This window comes from Tamandua tetradactyla, chromosome X (assembly GCF_023851605.1).
Source record: "Tamandua tetradactyla isolate mTamTet1 chromosome X, mTamTet1.pri, whole genome shotgun sequence".
Lineage (NCBI taxonomy): Eukaryota > Metazoa > Chordata > Mammalia > Pilosa > Myrmecophagidae > Tamandua > Tamandua tetradactyla.
Genome location: NC_135353.1, coordinates 130,778,525 through 130,803,348, shown reverse-complemented (window position 1 = coordinate 130,803,348; position 24,824 = coordinate 130,778,525). Strand labels below are relative to the sequence as shown.

Here is a 24,824-nt window from a genome sequence, read left to right as displayed (position 1 = left end):
CAGTATTTTAGAGCAACTAGAAGTAAAAACCTAAAATTATGAAATTGTAACCCATGTCAAAGTCTGGCATTAATAAGGAATAACTTGAAGCCACCATTAATGTATTATGCTAATCATGTTTTCTGAAAACATAAGCAGCCGTCAGCTGTTTAAAATTTAACTTGTAATTTTTTTAATTTTCAAAAAAGAAAGATCACTATGAAGACTATATCCCACTGCCATCTGGTTGTAAATGACAATAAAGTATTAATCCTACCCTTTCAAAAAAAAACAAACGGCAAATACTCCAGCTGTGGTGCTGTGTACTTTCTGTTGCATCACATGAGGAGACGCATAATGTGTCATTTTCAGGGAATGTTAAGATTAGCCAGTAGGGTCCATGATTCCATTGCAACAGTGGTTTTCTAACTCTATCATTTCTGCATTTATTAGTATGATTCTTTCATAAAAAAAACCTTTCCCTTATGAACTACTATTATTTTGGTTATCCTCAAATACAGCAGTCCCTAAAGGAAAGGCAAAATAAATGTCTGCTTCTTTCCCTTTTCAGAATAATGCCCTTCAGTCTTCCTATGAGGCTTGGTTTATGTATGTATATATGTATGCATGTATATATGTATCATTATAAACTCACAGATTTAAATATACATTTGCTATAATATAATGTGTATATACATACATTTGCTGTGTTTGATCAACTCATTACGGTTACTATTGAATATTGGTGTTTGTCCCATCTTTGGCCAGTGGAATCACTATATTCCTCCAATTTAGCTCTTGAGTCCTTTTCATCGACCAGTGTTTTTTGATGGCTTCTTTGTTTTCTGAAACAGTATGTTCTAGGATTATTTTGTACTTTCTCTGCCCCAAACCTGGAAGCGACCTTTCCTTCGAGGAGCTCTCTGGTTCTTTCACTGGAAAGTGAAGGGAGGCATACTTTTGATGCAATGTAGAGAGTGATGATTTCAGCGGGGGCTCCAAGGCCTCCAGTATTTGCGGACTTCGTAACCGGTAGCGTTTGTTGAATGAAAATGGCAGAGCCAATCTTCATTTACGGATGAGCTAACACAGTATCAGTTATCCTCAGAGCTAAGTATTATCGGCCATTCTCAGGCAGGGTTCTCGGGGACGATTTCGGAGACCTTCCCCTGGGTGTAACTTTTGACAAGGTTGACCCCCGCCCTTGCATCCCTTCCTAGCCGAACGTTCTGCGGCTCCAGGTGCGTGACTAACATTTTCCAGACAGACTCGCCCTGGGACTTTCCCGCGGCCCGGGCCACCGCGTAGCTGGTGCCCGGCGGTGCGGCGTGGGTGGGGAGTAGGCGGAGGCCGGGAGCCTCAGCGCCCTCTGCTGGCCTGGCCGGGCGGGGGCGGAGCTGGGCTGCCGCCTCTTCGCTCCCGGGGTGGGGCTAGTACCATGATTGCTGGGAAAGACTGCGCAGGTTTCGTCAGGACGTGACCTTAAGGCGGGGGCATGGGGTGGGAGTGGGGGTGGGGAGCAAAAAAAAAAAAACAAAAACCACTGTGTCACGCGTGATTGCACACCGGGGCGGGCGAGCTGAACTAGTTTTCCGATGCCCTCGGAGGGAGGGAGGGGCTCGGGCCGTCCAGACCAGGGCCTCACCGCCCAGTGTCCCACATTGTCCACGGCGGCGCTCCCTGCGCTGCCGGTGCGGGAGGAGGTTCTGGCCCGCATACAGCGCCCCCTCCAGGCCTGCGACGTAACTCCACGGGGTGTCAGCGGAATGAGGGCACTGCCCCCTCATGCCCTCCCCCGCCCCATTTCCAGAAATGAGGCTCTCTGTCCCCAAGCCGATCTAAGCAGTCCCCACGGAGCTGGGATGTCGATTGGAGGTTGGAAGTGAAACGAAAGGGAAGGTGAATGGCTTGTGAATAAATAACAAGGGAGTTGGGTGCTTTAGCCACTGAATGGGTTCAGCTGAGTTAATTTAGGGGTTCCTGACTACCCCCTCACATCCCCTTTTCCTCCTGCAGGCAGCGGGGGTGGATGGTCGTGGGGCCCTGTGTGTGGGCTCTACCAGGATCTCATTGGTGAGAAGCTGGCAGAGGGTCTTGGGAAGGTCTCAGCAAAAAACTGAGGGCTGAAAGGCAAAAGACCTGGGCCTTAGTTTCACCTCCACTTAACTGTCACCCTGGGGAGCATACCACTTAACCTTTCTGGGCCTCAGTTTTCTCATTTGAAGAATGAATGGTCTAGACTAGATCAGTGACTATGTTTCAAGTACCACAGGGCATGGGAACTGAGGATACTTCCTTGAGACTACACAATAAATCAGGGAAAAAGTCCAGGCCAGGGGACAAGGCTGTCACTCACCCCAATTCTCTTTCCATAGTTCCCGACAAATTCTCATAAGAGCTTCACCTCTTTCTCTTCAGCACACATTTCTGGATATACTACTGTGTCAAACACAGGCTTGCTCCTAATTTTTCTGGGATCTGGGGCAAGAGTACATATGTAGGCCCACCTACCGTATGTCTAAATATTGGAAAATTATAAATTAAGCTAAAAAAAACATTAAATAAAATATGTCCTATTCTTCTCCCTTAAATAATATCTCCATGACAATCCCAAAGGACAGGATCAACTTTGGAATTCCAGTATTCCTCAGAGTTCTGGGATGGTCGTGGGGTGCCTTCCCTCCCTTCCCAGTCTGGATCCATCTCCTATTAGGCCCTTTTACACATAAGCAGGTTCCCCTTCCCTTGGATCCAAGCTCTGTCCACATCCCTACAGGCCTTGTTATGTGAACACTGGTGATACAGTCTACCTTTGGGGGACAGGGCAAGAGAAATGGGTTCAGAACCTATTGGGCAGGGAATTCTGGAGTCCCAGGTTCCCAGAACGTGGTCTAGGAGAGGAGCATGGGTTCTGGGTAGGCACATCCCCTTGACCCCAATGGTTCCTTGCCCTGGGTCTTCCTCCCTCTTTTGCTTTGTCTAAAGGTGGGTACTGGCCAGATGTTGTGGAAGGTGCAGGCTTACAGCAAGCACAGCTCCTTCGAGGAGGCAGACCATCCAAAAGCTATAAACTGCAAGGCAATTTGTGAATGAGGAGGGAGGATGCTGGGAATGGGCACATTTCTTAGAGGAGGCACATTTCTTAGCAGTAGTGCTAAGCCTGGCAGGCCTCTGGGTTCCAACAACTTTCCCCGGGGTGATTTCTTTCTGCATCTCCAAAGGCCTGGGTTGAGCTGTGAGTGCTGAGATAAGGTATGCCAAGCTGCTTTTGCTGTGCTATGTTGAGCTCTCTCATTTAAGCACCAGCCAATTAAGTCAAACGTCATTCATTGCAGCAGGCACGCCTCCTAGCTGACTGCAGATGTAATTAGCAGCAGATGAGGTTCACATACCATTGGCTTATGTCTGCAGCAACAGAACTAGGTGCCTTCACCTGGCCAAGTTGACAGCTGAATCTAACTACCACACCTCTCAAATAAACTAATTGCATTTGAATCCTTGTCTCAGGGTCTGCTTCTGGGGGAACCCAAACTAAGTGTAAGAACATTTCATCTTGCAGTTTCTGCGCCCAAGTTGAACAAGGCCATCACAGACTTCCTTTTCATCTCTCTGCCGGGAGTTTGCCTTGTCTGCCTTTTATTAAATGAAACAGGGCATCTACTGCCTTGTTCTAGTTGATGTCAGGCTAAATGCGCCCATACTGCCACCCCCGCAGAATGGTCGTGTCTCCACGCACTGTGTGTATGTGTGTGCAAGAGGAGTCTGCAGCAGAGGAACAGAAAGTGTTCTAGTTTGCTAGCTGCCGGAATGCAATATACCAAAAACGGAATGGCTTTTAACAAGGGGAATTTAATGAGTTGCTAGTTTACAGTTCTAAGGCCGAGAAAATGTCCCAATTAAAACAAGTCTATAGAAATGTCCAATCAAAGGCATCCAGGGAAAGATACCTTGGTTCAAGAAGGCCAATGAAGTTCAGGGTCTCTCTCTCAAGTGAGATGGCACATGGCGAACACAGTCAGGACTTCTCTCTCGGCTGGAAGGGCACATGGCGAATATGGTGTCATCTGTTAGCTTTGTCTCCTGGCTTCCTGTTTCATGAAGCTCCCCGGGAGGCGTTTTCCTTCTTCATCTCCAAAGGTTGCTGGCTGGTGGACTCTCTGCTTCATGGTGCTGCAGCATTCTCTGCTCTCTCTGAATCTCTCATTCTCCAAAATATTTCCTCTTTTATAGGACTTCAGAAACTAATCAAGACCCACTCAAATGGGTGGAGACATGTCATTCCCTAATCCAGTTTAACAACCATTCTTGACTAAACACATCATCCAGGGAGATGATCTCATTGCAGTTTCAAACATACAGTATTGAATAGAGATTATTCTACCTTTATGAAATGGGATTTATATTAAAACATGGCTTTTCTTAGGGGGCACACTTCCTTTCAAACCAGCACAGAAAGTAATCTGATTTAGTCTCCGAACTCCTTCTGAGAGTCCCCAGAAGAGACCACCAAACATCTGAACCTGCAAACCCAAAGTAGGGAATTTGTCTTTTCATTAGTGGCACCTTGCCGGCTGCCCCCAAATCAATGTAGCAGGTATTTCAAAGAAACAGGAGGACTTTCCCCACATCCCTCTGCCATTGGAAACTTTTCTAAAAGGAGACTTGTACCAGCAAAATGATTCATCCTGGGACATCTCAAATGCTCATTTAGCATACTCCTCCTCCCTTTTCCTTCCCTATTGGCTATCATCTCCGTTGTGATAGAGAGCCATTAGGGGTGCAAAATGGCCCATCAGCCCTGAGTGACTGGAGGTGGGCTATGAAAGGAAGGGGCTCTCTCCCATCTTGCTCTTTGGTAACAGGGCCCTGTCTGGAGTTTTTTCTTAGGGGCATATTAGTCAATCACACTTCCTCTAAACAACCCTTCCCCACAACCTGCCGCCTTGCTTTTCTTCCTGGAAGAAGTTTTTTTTTTTTTTTTTAATTAATTAAAAAAAATTAACAACAAACAAAACATTAAGATACCATTCCATTCTACATATATAATCAGTAATTCTTAATATCATCACATAGTTGCATATTCATCATTTCTTAGAACATTTGCATCGATTTAGAAAAAGGAATAAAAAGACAACAGAAATAAAAACAAAACGATAACAGAGAAAAAAAAAGATTATACATACCATTCCCCTTACCCCTCGCTTTCATTTATCACTAGCATTTCAAACTAAATTTATTTTAACATTTGTTCCCCCTATTATTTATTTTTATTCCATATGTTCTACTCTTCTGTTGATATGGTAGATAAAAGGAGCATCAGACACAAGGTTTTCACATTCACTGAGTTACATTGTGAAAGCTATATCATTGTTCAATCACCCTCAAGAAACATGGCTACTGGAACACAGCTCTACATTTTCAGGCAGTTCCCTCCAGCCTCTCCACTATATCTTGAACAACAAGGTGATATCTACTTAATGTGTAAGAATAACCTCTAGGATAACCTCTTGACTCTGTTTGGAATCTCACAGCCATTGACACTTAGTCTCATTTCACTCTTCCCCCTTTTGGTCAAGAAGGTTCTCTCAATCCCTTGATGTTAATTCTCAGCTCATTCTAGGGTTTTTCTCAATCCCTTGATGCTGAGTCTCAGCTCATTCCAGGATCTCTGTCCCACGTTGCCAGGAAGGTCCACACCCCTGGGAGTCATGTCCCATGCAGCGAGGGGGAGAATGGTGAGACTGCTCCTTGTGTTGGCTGGAGGGAGAGGCCACATCTGAGCAACAAAAGAGGCTCTCTTGGGGGTGACTCTTAGGCCTAGATTTTAAGTAGATTTGACCTATCCTTTGTGGGGTTAAGTTTCATATGAACAAACCCCAAGACTAGGGGCTCAGCCTATAGCTTTGGTTGTCCACACTGCTTGTGAGAATATCAAGAATTCAACTTGGGGAAGTTGAATTTCTCCCCGCTCTCACCATTCCCCGAAGGGGGCTTGCAAATACTTTTTCCACTCACTGATCAAATCACCCTGGGATTCATCGGGGCATCACTCTGGACAAACCAACAAAATCTCATGTCCTACCTGAGATTCCAAGTACTTATGACGTTCAGTCAAACTATCTACATAAGTTATATTAGGAAATGCTCTAGTCAAAATATAAATTTTGTAACAAATAAACATTTTTTGCTTTAGTCTCACACATAAGGTGACATTTTAAAATATTAATTACCATCTATTTTCAGCACCCTGCCATAATGACATTCCTTTGTTCTTCCTCATGCAATAATTTTTTTAAATTTGTACATTGTACATTTCACTATTATTATACACTCTAGGCATTCCTAGATTATACCATCTCAATCTTTAACATCTATCTTTCTTTCTGATTTCATTTATGTCCCCAGCCCTCCTCCCTCTATCATTCTCACATGCAGCTTCATTCAGTGTTTTAACATAATTATATTACAGTTAGGTAGTATTGTCCTGTCCATTTCTGAGTTTTTGTATCCAGTCCTGTTGCACAGTCTGTATCCCTTCAGCTCCAATTACCCAATATCTTACCCTATTTCTACCTCCTGATAGTCTCTGTTACCAATGAAATTCTCCAAGTTTATTCATTAATGTCAGTTCATATCAGTGAGACCATACAGTATTTGTCCTTTTGTTTCTGGCTACTCTCATGCAGCATAAAGTCTTTAGGGTCCATCTATGTTGTTACATACGTCATAAATTTATTCTGTCTTATGGCTGCATAATATTCCATCGTATGTATATACCACAGTTTGTTTAGCCACTCGTCTGATGATGGACATTTTGGCTGTTTCCATCTCTTTGCAATTGTAAATAATGCTGCTATAAACATTGGTGTGCAAGTGTCCGTTTGTGTCTTTGCCCTTAAGTCCTCTGAGTAGATACCTAGCAGTGGTTTTGCTGGGTCATATGGCAATTCTATATTCAGCTTTTTGAGGAACCGCCAAACTGCCTTCCACAGCGGTTGCACCATTTGACATTCGCACCAACAGTGAATGAGTGTGCCTCTTTCTCCACATCCTTTCCAGCACTTGTCATTTTCTGTTTTGTTGATAATGGCCATTCTGGTGGGTGTGAGATGATAACTCATTGTAGTTTTGATTTGCATTTCTCTAATGGCCAGGGACGTTGAGCATCTCTTCATGTGCCTTTTGGCCATTTGTATTTCCTCTTCTGAGAAGTGTCTGTTCAAGTCTTTTTCCCATTTTGTAATTGGATTGGCTGTGTTTTTGTTGTTGAGTTGAACAATTTCTTTATAAATTCTGGATTCTAGACCTTTATCTGATACATTGTTCTGGAAGAAGGTTTTGATTGCAAGGGTTGTTTTGTCTCCATAGTTGGAGTCCAAGTCAGTGGCATTAGTTGCTGGGTGGATGGACTCCTTCTTTCTCCTCCTCCCCTGAAAATTTCTGATTGCTCCTTATTTTCCATTTGGGAGAAATGTTTGAATTTCACGGCAGAGATGTTCTTCCTTAGACCCTTGGTCCAGCGCACCAGACCCACTTGACTGGAGACAAGTGAAGAAATGGTTGACCCAATAAGCTGCTGACAAGCCTTATAGGTGCAGGCAGGCTGGCTCTTCAAGCCAAGTTTAGCTCTCGCCTGCTACTGGGGGAGTGGAGGCTTCATTGGGCCAAGGTTCAGAATGAAGAGTGAAAAGATATCTCCAACCCAGGTGGTCACAAGAAGGGGTGCTGTCCATTGTTCCCATTTATGCAGGCCAAGCTCATCCCTGGGGATAGGACATTCATTCAAGGAGCTTCCTCTACCCCATTCCCCAGTGTTTCCTTCCCAGCAGAAGTTAGGACAAGTCCAGCCACATTTTGGCTTTCAAGGCCCAAATGGAAGAACACAAAATTTCCCCAGAGCACAGCAGCTTCAAATGCTAGATTTACACCCAGAACCCTTGTGTGGGAAGGAAAATGCCAGCCTTCCTCCCAGCAGTGCTGGTACATCCAGTCTAGGACAGTGGTAGAACTTGGCTGACTGCCATGGATACCTGGGCACACGGTCCCAGTAGAGGCTGTGGACCAAACCCTACACCCAGGCCTGGTGGGTCTGCTGGGGTCAGGAGAATGTGGGGGCCAGAGAGACAGTTCCTGCTGCTACTACCTCCACCACTTGCTTAGCAGCAGGATGCACAAAGAGTGTCCTCCTCAAAACTCCTCTAAGTTAGAGGTCCCCAAACTTTAATGGGCACAGGAATTCCCAGAGGGTTTGTTTCATTTAAAAAGCCTGCTGTTTTGGAAATGTGCCATTGATACATTGAAATAAATAGAAATACCAGTTTCAAATATTTCTCAAATGACAAAAGATGTGACCGAACAGATGTGCTGATACCTGGCTGATTCAGATGCTGCTGTCTCATGGACCACACTTTGAGCAGCAAGGTTTGAGAAGCCTCAGTCTGATTCTGCAAATGGCCCACAGGATGGGCTGCCTTGGGTTATGGCTAACATGGTGTCAACCCCCAAGGTGGAGTCTCTAAACCTTAATATAGTGGAAGGGCACACTTCACAGTCTGATTTTGGAGCACCCATACCTCCAAAGGAAGAAAATCAGCAGCCTGCATTTTGGAAAAACATGATTAATTTAAGTTGTCCTGTTCCTTTCCCACCTATCTAAGTTATATAACATGTCCTTGTTGGAGAATGCTGATAATGCTTTTTGGGTGTTAGGATGCCGATTTCTGGCTGTATTTTGCTTGAGGGTGGGAACGGGGTCAGGGAAAGGGGCAGGGTCTGGTGAGGGTTTAAGGAGAGAAAGGGGCAAGGCAGATGGAGGTGGGGGAGGAGGGCCAGTGTGCCAGAGGCCTGAGGATAAAGCCTATTGGTGTGTCAGCAAAATCTGTCACTGGCTTTGGTGATTCGAGAGGCAGACAGTCTTTCATCTCTGTTAATCCTCATCTGATGCAGAGGATTTTCCTGCTATTATATCTGTAAAAAGAAAAATAAACACTCAAACCTGCACGAGCAACTATTGCTCTTCACTCCCTGCCCCATCCCGTTTACTTCTCTGTCTTACCATTTTTAGCATCTGTGGCTGCCAAGCTTGCGAGATGGATGGGCTGGGAGAGTCAAGGGGTGCCTTTGAAGAGGAGCCGGAGGGTAAGCACCATTTACTAATGGGGACTAGTCATTGGATTTTTCTCTGCAGAGGTTTCCTTTCTGTCCATTTCCTTGCCGAGTTGTCAGTGATTTCATCTGAGTTGCTTTCAGGGTTTTAGCCTGATGAAGGGTTTCCAAAATAGATCCAAGCTGTTGGTCAATTTGGAGGAAACTTCTGTTTGGCTGTTTTATGGGTTTTTCTTAGCTCTGCATCTCAACGAGCATTGAGGAGAAATGAGTGTGAAGAAGAAGGGAAAAAAATGCAGGGTATTGAGGAGGCAGTTTGGAGGAGTGGAGAGGGGTCCAAGTGTCCTGGTTCTCAGGGGACCCCTTCTGGGCACCTGGTGACTTGTGCTTTCTCTCCTCAGGTAGAGATCCCACGGGTGGGTGGTAATAAGCCACCAGGTGCGGGAAAGGCTGCCGGGATGCTGGTCTTGCTTCTGCATGGTGAGTCATCAGAGACCGCTCCTTCTGTGCCTGCAACAGACAGCCGGCCAGTGGGTACAGTGATGGGGAATCTCAGGGAAGAGCCTGGGTAACCAAGTGCTTCTCCAAGTCTTTAAATGGCTCAGTGAAAGCCCCACATGGACACTAGTTCTCATGATTAGGTTTCACTGTAAGTGTAATCATGGGGGAGGGGATGAACAAGGTGAGAAGACAGCAGGTAGTGTGGACCTTTAAAAACAAAATTCCTAGATCAAATATAGCAAATATTAGTCTTGTTGATATTCTTATTCTAATTTCAGAGATGAATTCACTGGTGTAATCCCCCCAAACAACAGTGGTTTTCTAGTCACATTATTTTAAGCTCATTTAACTTAAAAAAAATTTCCCTCAAAGAACCCATCTTCCTAAAGAAAGAAGAGAGAAATGAAAAAGTATGTGCAAATTGTAGGATTATGGATATTTAAAAACATTTTCTCACAGTTTTTTTTGTCCTGTTGTTATATAGTTTTTAATACAACAAGAAGATTCATCACAAGTTATTTCCCCATTTCTACAGCTCCAGCTGTTCAAATCTAAGATGGCCTAAGGAAAAATCCCTTATTGAGTTCTTTAGTAAATGATTCTACACAAAGAATCTGTTTTTCTGATCCTTGGGTGAATTTAATTATTCTCTGTATTTATTACACAGAGGTTATGACTCTTTGTGTAATAAATCTTTGTACGCAAAGGTTTTGCTGATAATGTTTTACCAGATAGATAATTCTAAAATGGCAGTAATAGAATTTCTTATTCTTTATTTCCTCTTTTTGAAAAGTAGAAATTGCTCTATTCAATGACTCAGCAGGTATACATTGTGTACCTTCAATACATTTGAGGGATTTTATGAGGAATATAACTGCATGGTTTTTGTCTTTGAGAAACTTAGATATTTGGGGAGGAAACTCAATAAATGAGAAAAAAGACTAGAACTAGGTACAGGGAACACTATGATAAATAAGATATGACTTCTTACTTTGGGGAGCCTCCAAAGCACAGAGGTTGACATTTATATAATTATGAACTGCCAGCTTCTTGCTATTTTACCTTACCTAGAAAGGAGATGATGTTTGATTGACTCATTGGGACAGAATGTTTGCTTCCAAGAGCCAGTATTATTTTCAACGCGCTACCTAGAAGCTCCAAAGCCCTAAGGTTCATCCCGAATACAGACAGAATTCCTGGCCTGAATACTGCAAAGCAGGAACTGTCCCTGCTGCAGAAACCCGAAACACATTCAGACTTCTTGTGACCAGTTGGAGAGTTTAGTGGTGACATCATTTGCTAACAATAGGTGCACTTAAAATTAATGACTTTCTCCACATCCCTTGGTGCTTCAATTTAAAACACACTCTAACTGCACAGAAGATATTACTCTGCTGACAAGTCACAAGCAATATGGACAGCATGTTCCCAAGAAGCAGGAAGGGCTCATCTTCCATTTCCTCGGCTAGAAAAAAGCTACCTAAGAGCCTCAAAAGCCAGGCCTTGGTGGAATCAGAAGTGATTAGCAGAAGGGTAAATTCAGGGCAAGACCAAAGCAGAGAAAGTCTCCAGCTGGTTGCCAAAGGCCTCTCCTTTTGTACTAGTGCAAATTTCTCCCACCCTGCCACCATATTAATCCCTTCAGGGTGTTCCTACTGCCCACAGCATATCTGAATTCCTTCACTTACTTTACAGTGTCCTTCACTATATGGCTTGCTCTCTAAATGGCGAGCTTTTTAAAAGAGGGTCAGGGTTCGGGGTTTATTTATTATTTATTTATTAGTGCCTAGGGCATAGTAGGTGTTTAATAAGGGGTTGTCTGTTGAATGGGCAAAGCTGCCCAGAGAGCTGTTACTCAGTCTGACACTTAACTTATACTAAGCATTAGGCATCCTTCTAAGCAGGCAAAACTTGTATTTTAAATAAAGGCCTTAGGAAATTAAAATTACAATGAGATACCTCGACCCATCTATTCGAATGGTTAAAATGGAAAAGACTGTCTATCTCCAAGTGTTGGTGAGAATGTGAAGGAACTCATATGCTGCTGGCAGGACTGTAAAATGGTACAGCCCCTTTGGAGACCTGCTTGGCCTTTTCTTAAAAAGTTAAATATATACTTAGTATGTGACCAAGCAGTCTCTCTACTAGATAGATGAGAAATGAAAATATATCCATAAAAAAGACTTGCGCCCAAATTGTTATATCAGCTTTATTCATAATAGGCTAAAACTGGAAGTAATCCAATGCCCATCAGCAGGTGAATGGATAAATAAATTGTGGTACATCCATATACTGGAATACTATACAGCAATAAAAAATGACCAATCAAATGATATGTACAACAACATGGGTGAATCTCACAGACATTATGTTGAGCAAAAGAAGCCAGACACACAAGAGGTCATTTGATTCCATTTATGTGATGTTCTAGCAGAGGCAAAACTAATCTATAATTCAGAAAGAACATCAGTGGTTGCCTGGAGCCAGAAGTGGAAGGAGACTGACATCAAAGGGACATGAGGATCTTTTCTTGATGATGGAAAGGTTCTAAATTTTGATTGTGGTGGCAGTTATATGGGTGTATGTGTTCGTCAAAACTTACTGAACTGTACACTTAAAATGGGTACACTATTGTATGTAAATTATACCATAATAAACTTGATTTAAAATTTTAAAAAGGAGGCTTCAGGGAGAGGGTAGCTGAACCCAAAAGAACAAATCCCTCGCTGTGAAGTTAGGCACTATAGAGTGCTGGACAGTCTGTGAGTTTCACTGATGTGACAACCTGTATCAGTAGTTCCTTCCTTTTCATTGCTGAGAAGTATTCCCTTGTATGGGAATACTTTGTTTATCCATTATCCTATCGTTGGGACATTTAAGTTGTTTCCAGTTTTTATCAATACTGAGGCCAGGAGGCCTTTTCTGGGGCCTTGCATTCTACTCCTCAGATGGGGCAGCTGTCCATGCTCAACTTCAACAAGGCCCGGGGGCCGTCAGCAGACCACCCCTCTGGAGAAAAGTTGATTTCTTGACCCCCAACAACTCTCAATAGCCAGCAAATCTGAAGCTTGAATCAATGACTCTTTCTCATTGTAAAAGGTACTGTGTGGTGCGAGAACAAAATTCAGAGTTAGCTGTGAGGTCTGAGGCCATGGGATGGTCTCCCCCACTGAATTTCTATTCCCCCATGGCCAGTTCTGTCTTGAAAATCCATTACTAGGTCTCAGCCTGAGGAGCAATTGGGTAACAATTGCCAGGACGGGGAGGAGACTGACTTCTAGAGCCAAAGGGGCTGAATAGATTTTGCTGAAACCAGAAAATTGGCTATATTTTTTCCCTTGCTATTTTGGTTTCATGAGGCACATTCTTTTAAAACAATGAGACGGTTTGTGGTTGGAAACTCCACGAGTTAACTGTTCTCTTAGTGGACCTCAGGGGAGAAAAAACACATATTTAAAAGGCTGAGGACCTATGAACAAGAAACTCCTTACCTGCTCTGCATTAAGACATCACTACATGGCATCTGAACCTGGCTGGTGGCCCACCTCCCTGCAGCTCATGGGCTGTCAGTATACCCCACCAGGACACAAAAGCAGGGACTCATTTTTTATGTTTGCCCAGATTCAGGGACACCTGGTAACATTTTACACTATGCAGCCGAATCCCATTTTTATGAAGTTGCTCCACAGGTGGTCTCTGAGTTTGGCTGAATGTTGGAATCACCTACAGAGTTCTAAAAAATGCTCATGCTTGGTCCCACCCCAGAGATTCTGATATAACTGGATTGGCTTACGGCTTGGGCATTGTGAATTTTAAAAGCCCCCCAGGTGATTCTAATGTACAGTCAAGGAATAGACCCCTCCTAGACTTTTGTGCTGGTTCGAAACTAGTATGTACTGCAGAAAGGCCACTTTTTAAATTAATTATTTTACTGACGCCTTCAATGTCACAATCAATGGCTCACAATGTCATCACATAGTTGTGTACTCATCACCATGATCATTTTTTAGAACATTTGCATCACTCCAGAAAAAGAAATAAAAAGAAAAAACTCATGCATCTCATACCTGTTACCCCGCGCTCTCATTGACCACTAGCACTTCCATCTACCCAATTTATTTTACCCTTTTTCCCCTATTATTTATTTATTTTTAAATCCATATATATATTTTTTACTCATCTGTCCATACCCTGGATAAAAGGAGCATCAGACACATGGTTTTCACAATCATACAGTCATATTGTAAAAGTTATATCTTCATACAATGTCTTCAAGAATCAAGGCTACTGGAACACAGCTCAACAGTTTCAGGTACTTCCCTCCACCCACTCCAATACACCATAAACTAAAAAGGGATATCTATATAGTACATAAGAGTAACCTCCAAGATAACCTCCTGACTCTGTTTGAAATCTCTCAGCCACTGAAACTTTATTTTGTCTCATTTCTCTCTTCCTCCTTTTGTTCAAGGGCCTTTCTCATTCCCTTGATGGCAGATCCCGGTTCATCCCAGGAGTTGTCTTCCATGTTAAGGCATTTTTTTTTTTTTAACCTTTTAAATTAAGGCCATATTCTTTTAATCCAATCTTGTGGATGCAGACTTATTATGGGTGGGATCTTTTGATTAAATTGTTTTCATGGAGATGTGGCCCACCCCATTCAAAGTGGGAAGGTGGGTCTTAATCCTTTTACTGGAGCTTTGTATGAAGAGAATAAAAGACAGAAAACAGAGAGAGAGAGCTCAGAGCTAACACAGAGGGCAGAGAGATGAAACTAAGAGACATAAACATTTGGAGACGCTAAGCTAAGAGATCCAGAGTTTGCCACAGAGAAGTTAAGTGAGGACCCACAAACACTTAGAGAGAAAACTACTGGAATCAGAAGTTGAAAGTGACAAACTGGGAGCAAGGACCAGCAGACACCAGCCTCATGCCTTCCCACTTGACAGAGAAACCCCAGATGTGATCGGCCTTTCTTGAGTTAATGAATCCTCTTGTTGATGTCTTAATTTGGACATTTTCATGGTCTTAGAACTGCAGATCTGTAATGTAGTAAATCCCCTTTATAAAAGCCAGTCCATTTCTAGTATATTGCATTCCAGCAGCTTTAGCAAATTGAAACAACTCTTCACTACAATCTATTTGTGGTGTAGTAACTATAAGTGTCTGATACATGGTGTGTTGCTTTTCACTGTGGGACAGATATCCATATTGTCCTTGAAGGACTGGCCCTTTGATAAGATTTAATCCTGTGACAACCATGGTTTATGGAGCCCGCTATTAGCTTTCCCCAGTGCATTCATAGTTGTTTCAAGCATTACAACTTGTCCGTTCCTTACAACTCTCCATATGTCACAGATGAGGAAACTGAAGTACAGAGAGGTTGCTGAAGGAAAGAAAAGAAAGAAGGGAGGGAGGGAGGGAGGGAGGAAAGGAGGGGGGAGCAGTATGAGAGAGCAGGGATAACAGGCAAAGTCCTCAGAGTTTATGAGAGAACTAGGTTGAGAGGCTGAGCCCTCAGGGTGAGTAGCTTCAAGATTAAATGCTCTAGAAAACCCCACATGTGAATCCTGGAGCTATGAGAGACGCTGGCTGAGTAGAGGCCAGTCAGTCCTGAACCTGGTCAGTTCCGCTGAATTTCTCATCTTCCCCTCCCTACCTCAGACTGGGAATAAAAGCACTGATGCCTTTTCACATTTCTGTATGGATCCTTCCCAACAAAACTGCTGTGAGATGAGAAATCACTAAGCCACTGCCAACCGGGTCTGACCTTCTCACAAACTGTAATCTGTATTTTCATTTGCTAAATGTTTTGCTGGCCAAGGAATTCCCATGGAACTCAGCTTGGAAGATTTGTTTTTTGAATGATTCTGGGAGAGGCCACTTTTCATTTGGATTTGGAAAATCAATTTTATATATTCCCTGTCTTTGAGTTTCTGTTCCCTGGCAAGAAGTTTCCTTTAGTTGAGGGGCACTGACTTGTTCTGAAGTTGGGTTGTGTTTATCTATCTAGGTTCTTCATGGGAAAGGGGTGGGGCCAGAGGAGGAAAATGATACTAGAGAGATTAAGGGAACATCTCTCATGCAGGATGTTGGTCAGATTCTTATTGCCACCAATAGAACCCATTCTAGGTATGAGACAGGGAAAGGGTTTATTTAAGGATAATGGATCTTTGCAGGCTTCCTGATTGGTGGGGCAGCTCCAGCAAAGACCCCACGACCACCATCACTGGTGGGCAGATATGGCAGCTCAGCTGAATCATGCTGGGTGTGGAGTGCCAGAAATTCTGCCTGGATACCTGATGCCTCTGCCACCATGCTCATCAGAAATGATTCCTGCATGGCTGGTGCCTGCTTCTGAATCCAAGTACTGCTTGGGTGTGTTTGATTGACTAAGTGAGATCATGTGTCTGGGCCCTAACTGCAAGGGCAGTTGGGGAAGAGAGCTTCTGGTTAATCTCTTGAGGAGGCAGTAAATTCCCTAAATGTGGAAAGAGTGCTTCAAAGGTGCTGGGGAGTCAGAAAAGGTGCCAGATGTCTGCTTGAATGAGAGGTGATTTGGTTGCAAGGAATGGAAATTCACTCATTCATGCAGATGGTTTTAGTGGATTTCTGAGGTGGAAACAGGGAAATGTAATAGAAACAGTTCTGTCAGGGCTTTATGGGAACTGGTGAGCCGGCCAACAGCTTCCTCTCTCCCTGGGCTGCTTGATCTCTGGATCTGCAGTGCTTACAGTGGATCTTTTTCTCTTTCTGTTCACCAGCTTCCTCACCTTGCCCTTTGACTCATATTCCCCATAACTTTGACCTGAATGTGGCTTTGGTATGGTCCTTTAATTCAGGCACTCTCATAATCTCATACTCTCACTGACTCACTCTCTTAGTGCCTATTCCACTTTCATGGAGGAAGAATGAATCTGATTAGCTCTGCTCAGAGTAAAGTGTTCACCTGCAGCCCAAACAGCTGTGGTTGGGAGTGGGCACAGAGGCACATGGGGCTATGGTGGAGTGATTTTATTTAGAGTCAGGGGTTAGCAACAGCTGCTGTCGAACCATGGAAAAATGAAAGCTAGGAGGGTCCTCAAAGACCAGGAATTGCAGGCCCTTCAGTTTATAGTTAAATAAATAGAAGCTCAGAAGGGCTAGGCATGTGGGGTGGGAGACAGTACAATATAGTGGAGAGACAAACAAAAATTAGTAGAGGTAACCACCCTGGATCTCAGTTTCCTTTTTCATGAGAAGGGGAGAATAGTATTAACCTTGCAGAGTTGCTTTATTAAATGAAATAATGTATGTAGCAAGCCTAGCCCTGAGCAAACATACATTAAACGTTGGCTGTTATAAAAGCAAAAGGAGCCCATAAAAGTGATTTCATTTGAGCCAGCCTTCTTTCAGGCTGAGTACTTTTTAGCATTTCCATTCAATCTCCTTTATCGGATTTTTAAGTCAGCTCTACCTTTTTGATCATAATGTACTTTGAATTAATCTTTTATTGCTTTGTGTATCATATACTATCCTTATAAGAGCATAATTCCATTTACCTTCCTTTTTATCCTTTGTGCTACTGGTATGTTTCTCATTTACAAGTTATAAACCCCACAACACATTCTTGCTTTTGATTTAAACAAGCAACTGTCTATTAAACAATTTAAAGTGAGAAAAGGTTAGTCTTTTGTATTTAGTGATATATTTACCATTTCTATTGCTTTTGTTGGGGATTTTTGCATTTATATTCATTAGAGAGATCAGTCTGTAATCTTCTTTTCTTGTAGTATCTTTGTCTGGCTTTGGTATGAGGGTGATGTTGGCTTCATAGGATGAATTAGGTAACCTTCCCTCTTCTTCAATTTTTTTGAACAGTTTGAGCAGGATTGGTACTAATACTTTTTTGAATGTTTGGTAGAATTCATATGTGAAGCCAGCTGGTCCTGGACATTTCTTTTTGGGGAGCTTCTTAATGACTAATTCAATTCCTTTACTTGTGATTGGTTTGTTGAGGTCGTCTATTTTTTCTCGAGTCAATGTTGGTTGTTCATGCCTTTCTAGGAAGTTGTCCATTTCGGTTACATTGTCTAGTTTATTAGCATAAAGTTGTTCATAGTATCCTTTCATTACCTCCTTTATTTCTGCAGGGTCAGTTGTTATGTCTCCTCTTCCATTTTTTATTTTATTTGCATCCTCTCTCTTCTTTTTTGCTAAGGGTCCATCAATCCTATTGATTTTCTCTTAGAACCAACTTCTGGTTTTGTTGATTTTCTCGATTGTTTCCATGTTCTCAATTTCAATTATTTCTGCTCTAATCTTTGTTATTTCTTTCCTTTTGTTGGCTTTGGGATTAGTTTGCTGTTATTTCTCTAGTTCTTCCAAGTGAACAGTTAATTCCTTGATTTTTGCTCTGACTTCTTTTTTGCTATAGGCATTTAGGGCAATAAATTTCCCCCTTAGCACTGCCTTTTCTTCATCCCCAAAATTTTGATATGTTGTGTTTTCATTTTCATTTGCCTTGAGATATTTACTGATTTCTCTTGTAATTTCTTCCTTGACCTACTGGTTTTTGAAGAGTGTCTTGCTGAGCCTCCATCAATTTGTGAATTTTCTGACCCTCTGCCTGTTATTGATTTCCAACTTCATTCCTTTATGATCTGAGAAATTTTTTGTATGATTTCAATCTTTTTAAATTTATTGAGACTTGCTTTGTGACCCAGCACATGGTCTGTCCTTGAGAATGATCCATGAGCACCTGAGAAAAAGATGTATCCTGCTGTTGTGGGGTGTAATGTTCTATAAATGTCTGTTAAGTCTAGTTCGTTTATTGTATTATTCAAATCCTCTGTTTCTTTATTGATCCTCTGTCTAGATGTTCTGTCCATTGATGAGAGTGGTGAATTGAAGTCTCCAACTATTATGGTAAACGTGTCTATGTCTCTTTTCAGTGTTTGCCTCATGTAGTTTGGAGCACTCTGGCTAGGTGCATATTTATGATATGTATGCCTTCTTGTTGATTTGGTCCTTTTATTAACACAAAGTGTCCTTCTTTGTTTTCTTTAATTGTTTTATATTTGAAGTCTAATTTGTTGGATAATAGTATAGCTACTTCTGCTCTTTTCTGATTGTTGTTTGCATGAAATATATTTCCCCAACTTTTTACTTTCAAATTATTTTTGTCCTTGGGTCTAAAATGTATCTCCTGTAGACATCATATATATAGGTCCTGTTTTATAATCCATTCTGCCAGTCTATGTCTTTCGATTGGGGAATTTAATCTATTAACATTTAGTGTTATTACTGTAAGGGCAGTACTTTCTTCTACAATTTTGCCTTTTGGAATTTATATGTCATATCTAATTTTTTTCCTCTTTTTACCTTTACTGATAGTCTTCATTTCTACACTCTTCCCCACACCTCTCTCTGCTGTCTTTTCCTACGTGTCTCTAGTGTTCCCTTTAGTATTTCTTGCAGAGCCAGCCTCTTGGTCACAAATTCTCTCAGTGATTTTTTTGTCTGAAAATGTTTTAATTTCCCCCTCATTGTTGAAGGGCAATTTTGCTGGATATAGAATTCTTGGTTGGCAGTTTTTCTTTTTTAGTAACTTAATATATCATCCTACTGTCTTCTCAACTCCATGGTTTCTGTTGAGAAATCTATGCATAGTCTTATTGGGCTTCCCTTGTATGTGGTGGATTGCTTTTCTCTTGCTGCTGTCAAAATTCCCTCTTTCTCTTTGACATCTGACATTCTGATTACTTAAGTGTCTTGAATTATGTCTATTTGGATCTATTCTGTTTGGGGTACGCTGCACTTCTTGAATCTGTAATTTTAAGTCTTTTATAAGAGTTGGGAACTTTTCAGTGATAATTTCCTACAGTAGTCTTTCTCCTTCTTTTCCCTTTTCTTCTTCTGGGACACCCACAACACGTATATTTGTGTGCTTCATGTTGTCATTCAATTCCGTGAGTCCCTACTCATATTTTTCCATACTTTTCCCTACATTTTGTTTGTCACATTTCAGATGTCCTGTCCTCCAGTTCACTAATACTATCTTCTGCCTCTAGAATTCTAATGTTGTAGGTTTCCATTGTTTTTTCATCTCTTCTATTGTGCCTTTCATTCCCATAGTTCTGTGATTTGTTTTTTCAGACTTTCAATTTCTTCTTTTTGTTCATCCCTTGCCTTCTTTATATCCTCCCTCAATTCATTGGTTTTATTTTTGATGAGATTTTCCATATGTATTTGAACATCCTGAATTAATTGTTTCAACTCCTGTATCTCATTTGAATTGTTGGTTTGTCCTTTGACTGGGCCATATCTTCAATTTTCCTAGTATGATTCGTTATTTTTTGCTGGTGTCTAGGCATTTATTTCCTCAATTAGTTTATTTTGGAGATTGTTTTCACTCTTTTACCTAGGATTTTCTTGCTGGATGGCTTTCTTCTCTATCTCTTCTTTGACATTCAGTGCAGCTTATTCCAGACTCTAGCATAGGTTTTGTTTAATGGATCAGAATTTTTCAGTTGTTGTTTTCTTGTTTCTTGTCCTGCCTGTATGTGCTCACCCCCCTTTGGAGGGTCTACTTAGGTATCATAGACCCCAGTCAGATTTTCCCAGACCAGACTGGCCTCCTCTCAGGAGGAAAGAGTCACCTGCATCAGTTTTCCCTGAGGGTGAGACCCAGCAGGTTGAAAGACTTTCCTATGAAGTCTTTAGACTCTGTGTTTTTCCTATCTTGCCCAGTATGTGGCACTTGTCTGCCTGCGGGTCACACCAGCATAAAATAATGCGATGCCTTTATCTTCAGCAGACTCTCCCTGCTGGAGGTGTGGTTAAGACAGAGGAGAGGCTGTAGCTTGGCTTTAATTGTTTCAATTTTCCAGTCCCTGGGGTCTGTATTCTTTGAGGAGGGATTCCACCTGAGCTGGGCCCCACCCCCCTCCTGGGGAAGGCACAGCCTCCAGGGAACTACCTCCTTTCACCTGACCAACCTCTTTGTCTCTCAGACAAGCTTAATTCTGCCCTTGCCTGGGGCAGTTGGAAACTGAGAAGCCTTGCAGTTGTATCCAAGGAGAAACAAAGCAAAAAAAATCCTTTTCAGAGCAGGACCCCCATTCCTCAGGTTTGTTAATCAAGAGCTTAAGTTGGTGTGTTGCTCTATGTATCTCCAGGTCCTATGTGCCCCCTCTTTTGTTTTAGAGACCAGACCTTTTCAAGTATTTTGTGCTGTCCAATCCCAAAAACCTCTGTTTCTTTCTTTTTTCCATCAGCCCTGCCCCCTCTGCACCGGGGCTGAAACTAGTAACTTTTATTCGTGGTTTAGCTGAGCTATTGCTATTTTTATTAGTCAGAATTTGTTAATTAATTCCACAATTGGAGCTTGGTTGAACTCAGCCCCTTGCTGTTAAAGTCTCTTTCCTTTCCCCTCTGGGAACCATCCTGTGGGGGAGGGGCACTGGCCTCTGCAGTTCAGGGGACTCACGATTCTGGGTGGGATCACAGCTGGTCTAGCTTGTCCAGACTGATGTACACTGTGTGTCAGGTCACTGATGTGGCCCCAGCAGTTGTTCTGTACTGTTTCTGGCCATTTACTAGCTGCTCTGGAGGACAAACTCTTCTTCAACTTTTTAACAAAGTCCTTTGAGGTGCCGAAACTCTTGATCTTGAATTCCCATTTTCCTATTTTTTCTTTCACAGCTTGTACTTTAAGTGTAAAGTTTAAGAAACTACCTCCTATTACTAGAGCTTGAAGATGTTTCCTTACATTTTTTTTCAAGAAGTTTTATGGTAGTGGCTCTTATATTTAAGCCTTTGATCCATCTTGAATTAATTTTTTGTATAGGGTGTAAGGTATGGTTCCTCTTTCATTCTTTTGACTATTGAAATCCAGTTCTGCCATTCACTGATACTTTATTATTACACTTCTTTTCCCCCTTTTGGTCAGAATGGAATTGTTGATCCCACAGTGCCAGGGCTAGACTCATCCCTGGGAGTCAACTCACATGTTGCCAGGGAGACCTTCAGCCCTGGATGTCCTGTCCCACATAGGGGGGAGGGCAATTATGTCACTTGCAGATGGGTTTAGAGAGAGTGAGGCCACATCTGAGCAACAAAAGGGGTCCCGCAGAAGTAACTCTTAGACATACCTATAGGTAGTCTAATCTTCTCTACTACCTATATAAGCTTAACAAGAGCAAGCCTCAAGATCAAGGGCTTGGCCTATTGATTTGGGTATCCCTAATGTTTGACACAGTATCAGGGGATTCCCTGATGGTAAAGTTTAATAGTTCCATATATTTTTTCCCATCCCTTTGGGACTTTGCCAATATCTTTTGATTATCTGCTTAATATACTCTATGATGTATCCAGGCATTACATTAAACTATACAGGATTAAAGGCCCTCATTCTTATTCTGGGCTTCCTGTGTCTCCATTCTTCAAATGAGGTATCCAGACACATTGAGTTAGATTATGTGCTACAGAAAGTTTAGGTTCTGGACACAATAAACCTTTCTTCCTTTGGTCTCAAAGAGTATGTGTGGTTCTAAAACACAGAAAATGTCTTCCTTAGCCTGTATTCTGAATTACTTTAATCCTGACCTGATCATCTGTGTTCTTATCTCTAAATACCAGGTTATAGATATATAGAACAGCCTCTCCAAATCCAGAAATAATAATTACCACTCTGGACTAAATGTGTCTGCTATAAGAGCTTACAATCTAGGCCCCTGTTTTCTTATAAACATTTTCTAAAGGAGACCATACAATAATTGTTCTTTTGTTTCTGGCTTATTTTGCCTCATCAAATATCACATAGGTTCATTCACATTGTTGCATGCCGTGCAACTTCTTTCCTTTTTGTAGCAGCACAATATTCGATCATATGTATACACCATCGTTTGCCAATCTCCTTCTCAGGCAGTGCATCATTCAGCCACCTTGATTCATTAGGCATCATGTATAATGTCCAAAGTCCACAGTCCATCAACATTCTCAATTTTAGATAATTTTATCGTTCCCAGGAGAAAGATAACCAATAAACACACTCTCATCAAGAGGAACTCTAAACCTCCTGTTAACTCTTGTCCTTTCCTCCATTATTTATCTCTGCTGTTGCTGTGGTACTGATGATGTTTTTCTGCTAAACCAGCCCACAGCATGCAACAGCATCACCCCCCCCGCCCCCGCCCCCTGGACTGAAACACCCCCATCACACCCTTGAAGCAGTTCCTGCAGAACCCATTCATATTTCTAGTGTTAATCAGTGGGACACATAGGTCTATACAACCCCTTTCAATCTTGCTCACCTTCAATATGGTAATATTACTTATAGACCCACTAGAAACCACCTTCACTTCCATCTATTCCCTTACTTTTGAGCTCAACCTCACTAGTTAACCGTTCACCCATCTCAAGCTTACATGTACCTCTAAGTCCCCTATATTCTGTATTATAAGCCTCTGATTTGACCTTTACCATGGTCATAAAAATGGAGTCATTCAGTATCTATCCTTTTATGTCTGGCTTATTTCACTCAGCATTATGTCCTCAAGGCTCATCCATCTTGTCATGTGCTTCAGGACATCATTTTGTCTTACTACTGCATAATATTCCATAGAATGTATATAACCACATTTTAAAAATCCACTCATCTGTTGATGAGCATTTGGATTGTTTACATCTTTTGGCAATTGTGAATAATGCTGCTATGAACAGCAGTGTGCAAATGTCTGTTTGTATCACTGCTTTCACCTCTTCTGGGTATATACCAAGTAGTGCTATTTCTGGGTCATAGGGCAACTCGATATTTAATTTCCTAAGGAATCGCCAAACTGTCTTCCATAGCGGCTATACCATTATACATTCCTATCAGCAATGCATAACTATACTAATTTCTCCACATCCTCTCCAATATTTATAGTTTCCTGTTTGTTTAGTAGCAGCCATTCTTATAGGTGTGAGCTGGTATCTCATTGTAGTCTTGATCTGCACTTCCCTTATAGCTAATGAAAATGAGCATCTCTTCATGTGCTTTTGAGCCATCTGCATTTGCTCTTTGGAAAAATGCCTATTCATATTTTTAGCCCATTTTATAATTGTATTGTTTGTTTCTTTGTTGTTGAGTTGTACGATTTCTTTATGTACACAGGATATCAAACCTTTGTCTGATGTGTGATTTCCAAATATTTTCTGCCATTGAATTGGCTGTGTCTTCACCTTTTTGAAAAAGTCTTTTGAGGTTCAGAAGCATTTGATTTTGAGGAATTCCCATGAATCTGTTTTTTCTTTTATTGCTTGTGCTTTGGGTGTAAAGTTTAGGAAGCCACCTCCTATTACTAGGTCTTGAAGATGTTTCCCTACATTTTCTTCTAGAAGCTTTATGGTGCTAGTTCTTATATATAGGTGTTTGATCCACTTTGAGTTAATTTTTGTATGGGGTATAAGGTAGGCATCCTCTTTCATTCTTTTGGCTATTGAGATCCAGTTCTCCCATTCCCATTTATTAAAAAGACTACTTTGTCCCAGTTTAGTGGATTTGGGGGCTTTGTAAAAAATCAGCTGACCATAGATTTCGTGATCTATTTCTGTGCTCTTGATTCTGTTCCATTGGTCAATACTTCTATCTTTGTGCCAGTACCATGCTGTTTTGAGCACTGTGGCTCTATAATAAGTTTTAAAGACAGGAAGTGCTAATCCTTCCACTTAGTTTTTCTTTTTTTAGGATGCTTTTAGCTATTCAGGGTCTCTTTCCATTCCAGATGAATTTGGTAATTAGCTTTTCCAAGTCTTCAAAGTAGGTTGTTGGAATTTTGATTGGTACTGCCTTGAATCTGTAGATGTATTTGGGTAGAATTGACATCTTAACTATATTTAGCCTTCCTATCCATAAGCAGGGGATGTCTTTCCATCTATTTAGAGCTTTGATTTCTTTTAACAAGGTTATGCAGTTTTCTGTATACAAGTACTTTACGTCCCTAGTTAAGTTCATTCGTAAGTACTTGATTCTTTTGGTTGCTATTTTGAATGGATTTTTTTTCCCTTAACTGACTCCTCAGTTAGGCCATTGCTTGTGTATAGAAATGTTACTGATTTTTGCACATTAATTTTACATCCTGCCACCTTGCTGAATTTGTTTATTAGCTCAAGTAACTTTGTTGTAGATTTCTCAGGATTTTCCATGTATCATCATGTCATCTGTAATAATGAAAGTTTAACTTTCTGCTCTCCAATTTGGATGCCTTTGATTTCTA

General features: G+C 41.7%; 1 protein-coding gene across 1 annotated transcript in view; it reads left to right on the top strand.

Annotated features, from left to right (window-relative positions):
• The first annotated feature begins 1,841 nt into the window (after positions 1-1,841).
• NYX (nyctalopin) overlaps positions 1,842-24,824 on the top strand; it is a 35,162-nt gene continuing 12,179 nt past the window's right edge. The window contains exons 1-4 of the mRNA XM_077147026.1: positions 1,842-1,854; positions 1,996-2,052; positions 9,044-9,117; positions 9,486-9,618. Of these exons, the coding sequence (XP_077003141.1) occupies positions 1,842-1,854; positions 1,996-2,052; positions 9,044-9,117; positions 9,486-9,618 (277 nt within the window). The remainder of the gene's footprint in view (positions 1,855-1,995; positions 2,053-9,043; positions 9,118-9,485; positions 9,619-24,824) is intronic.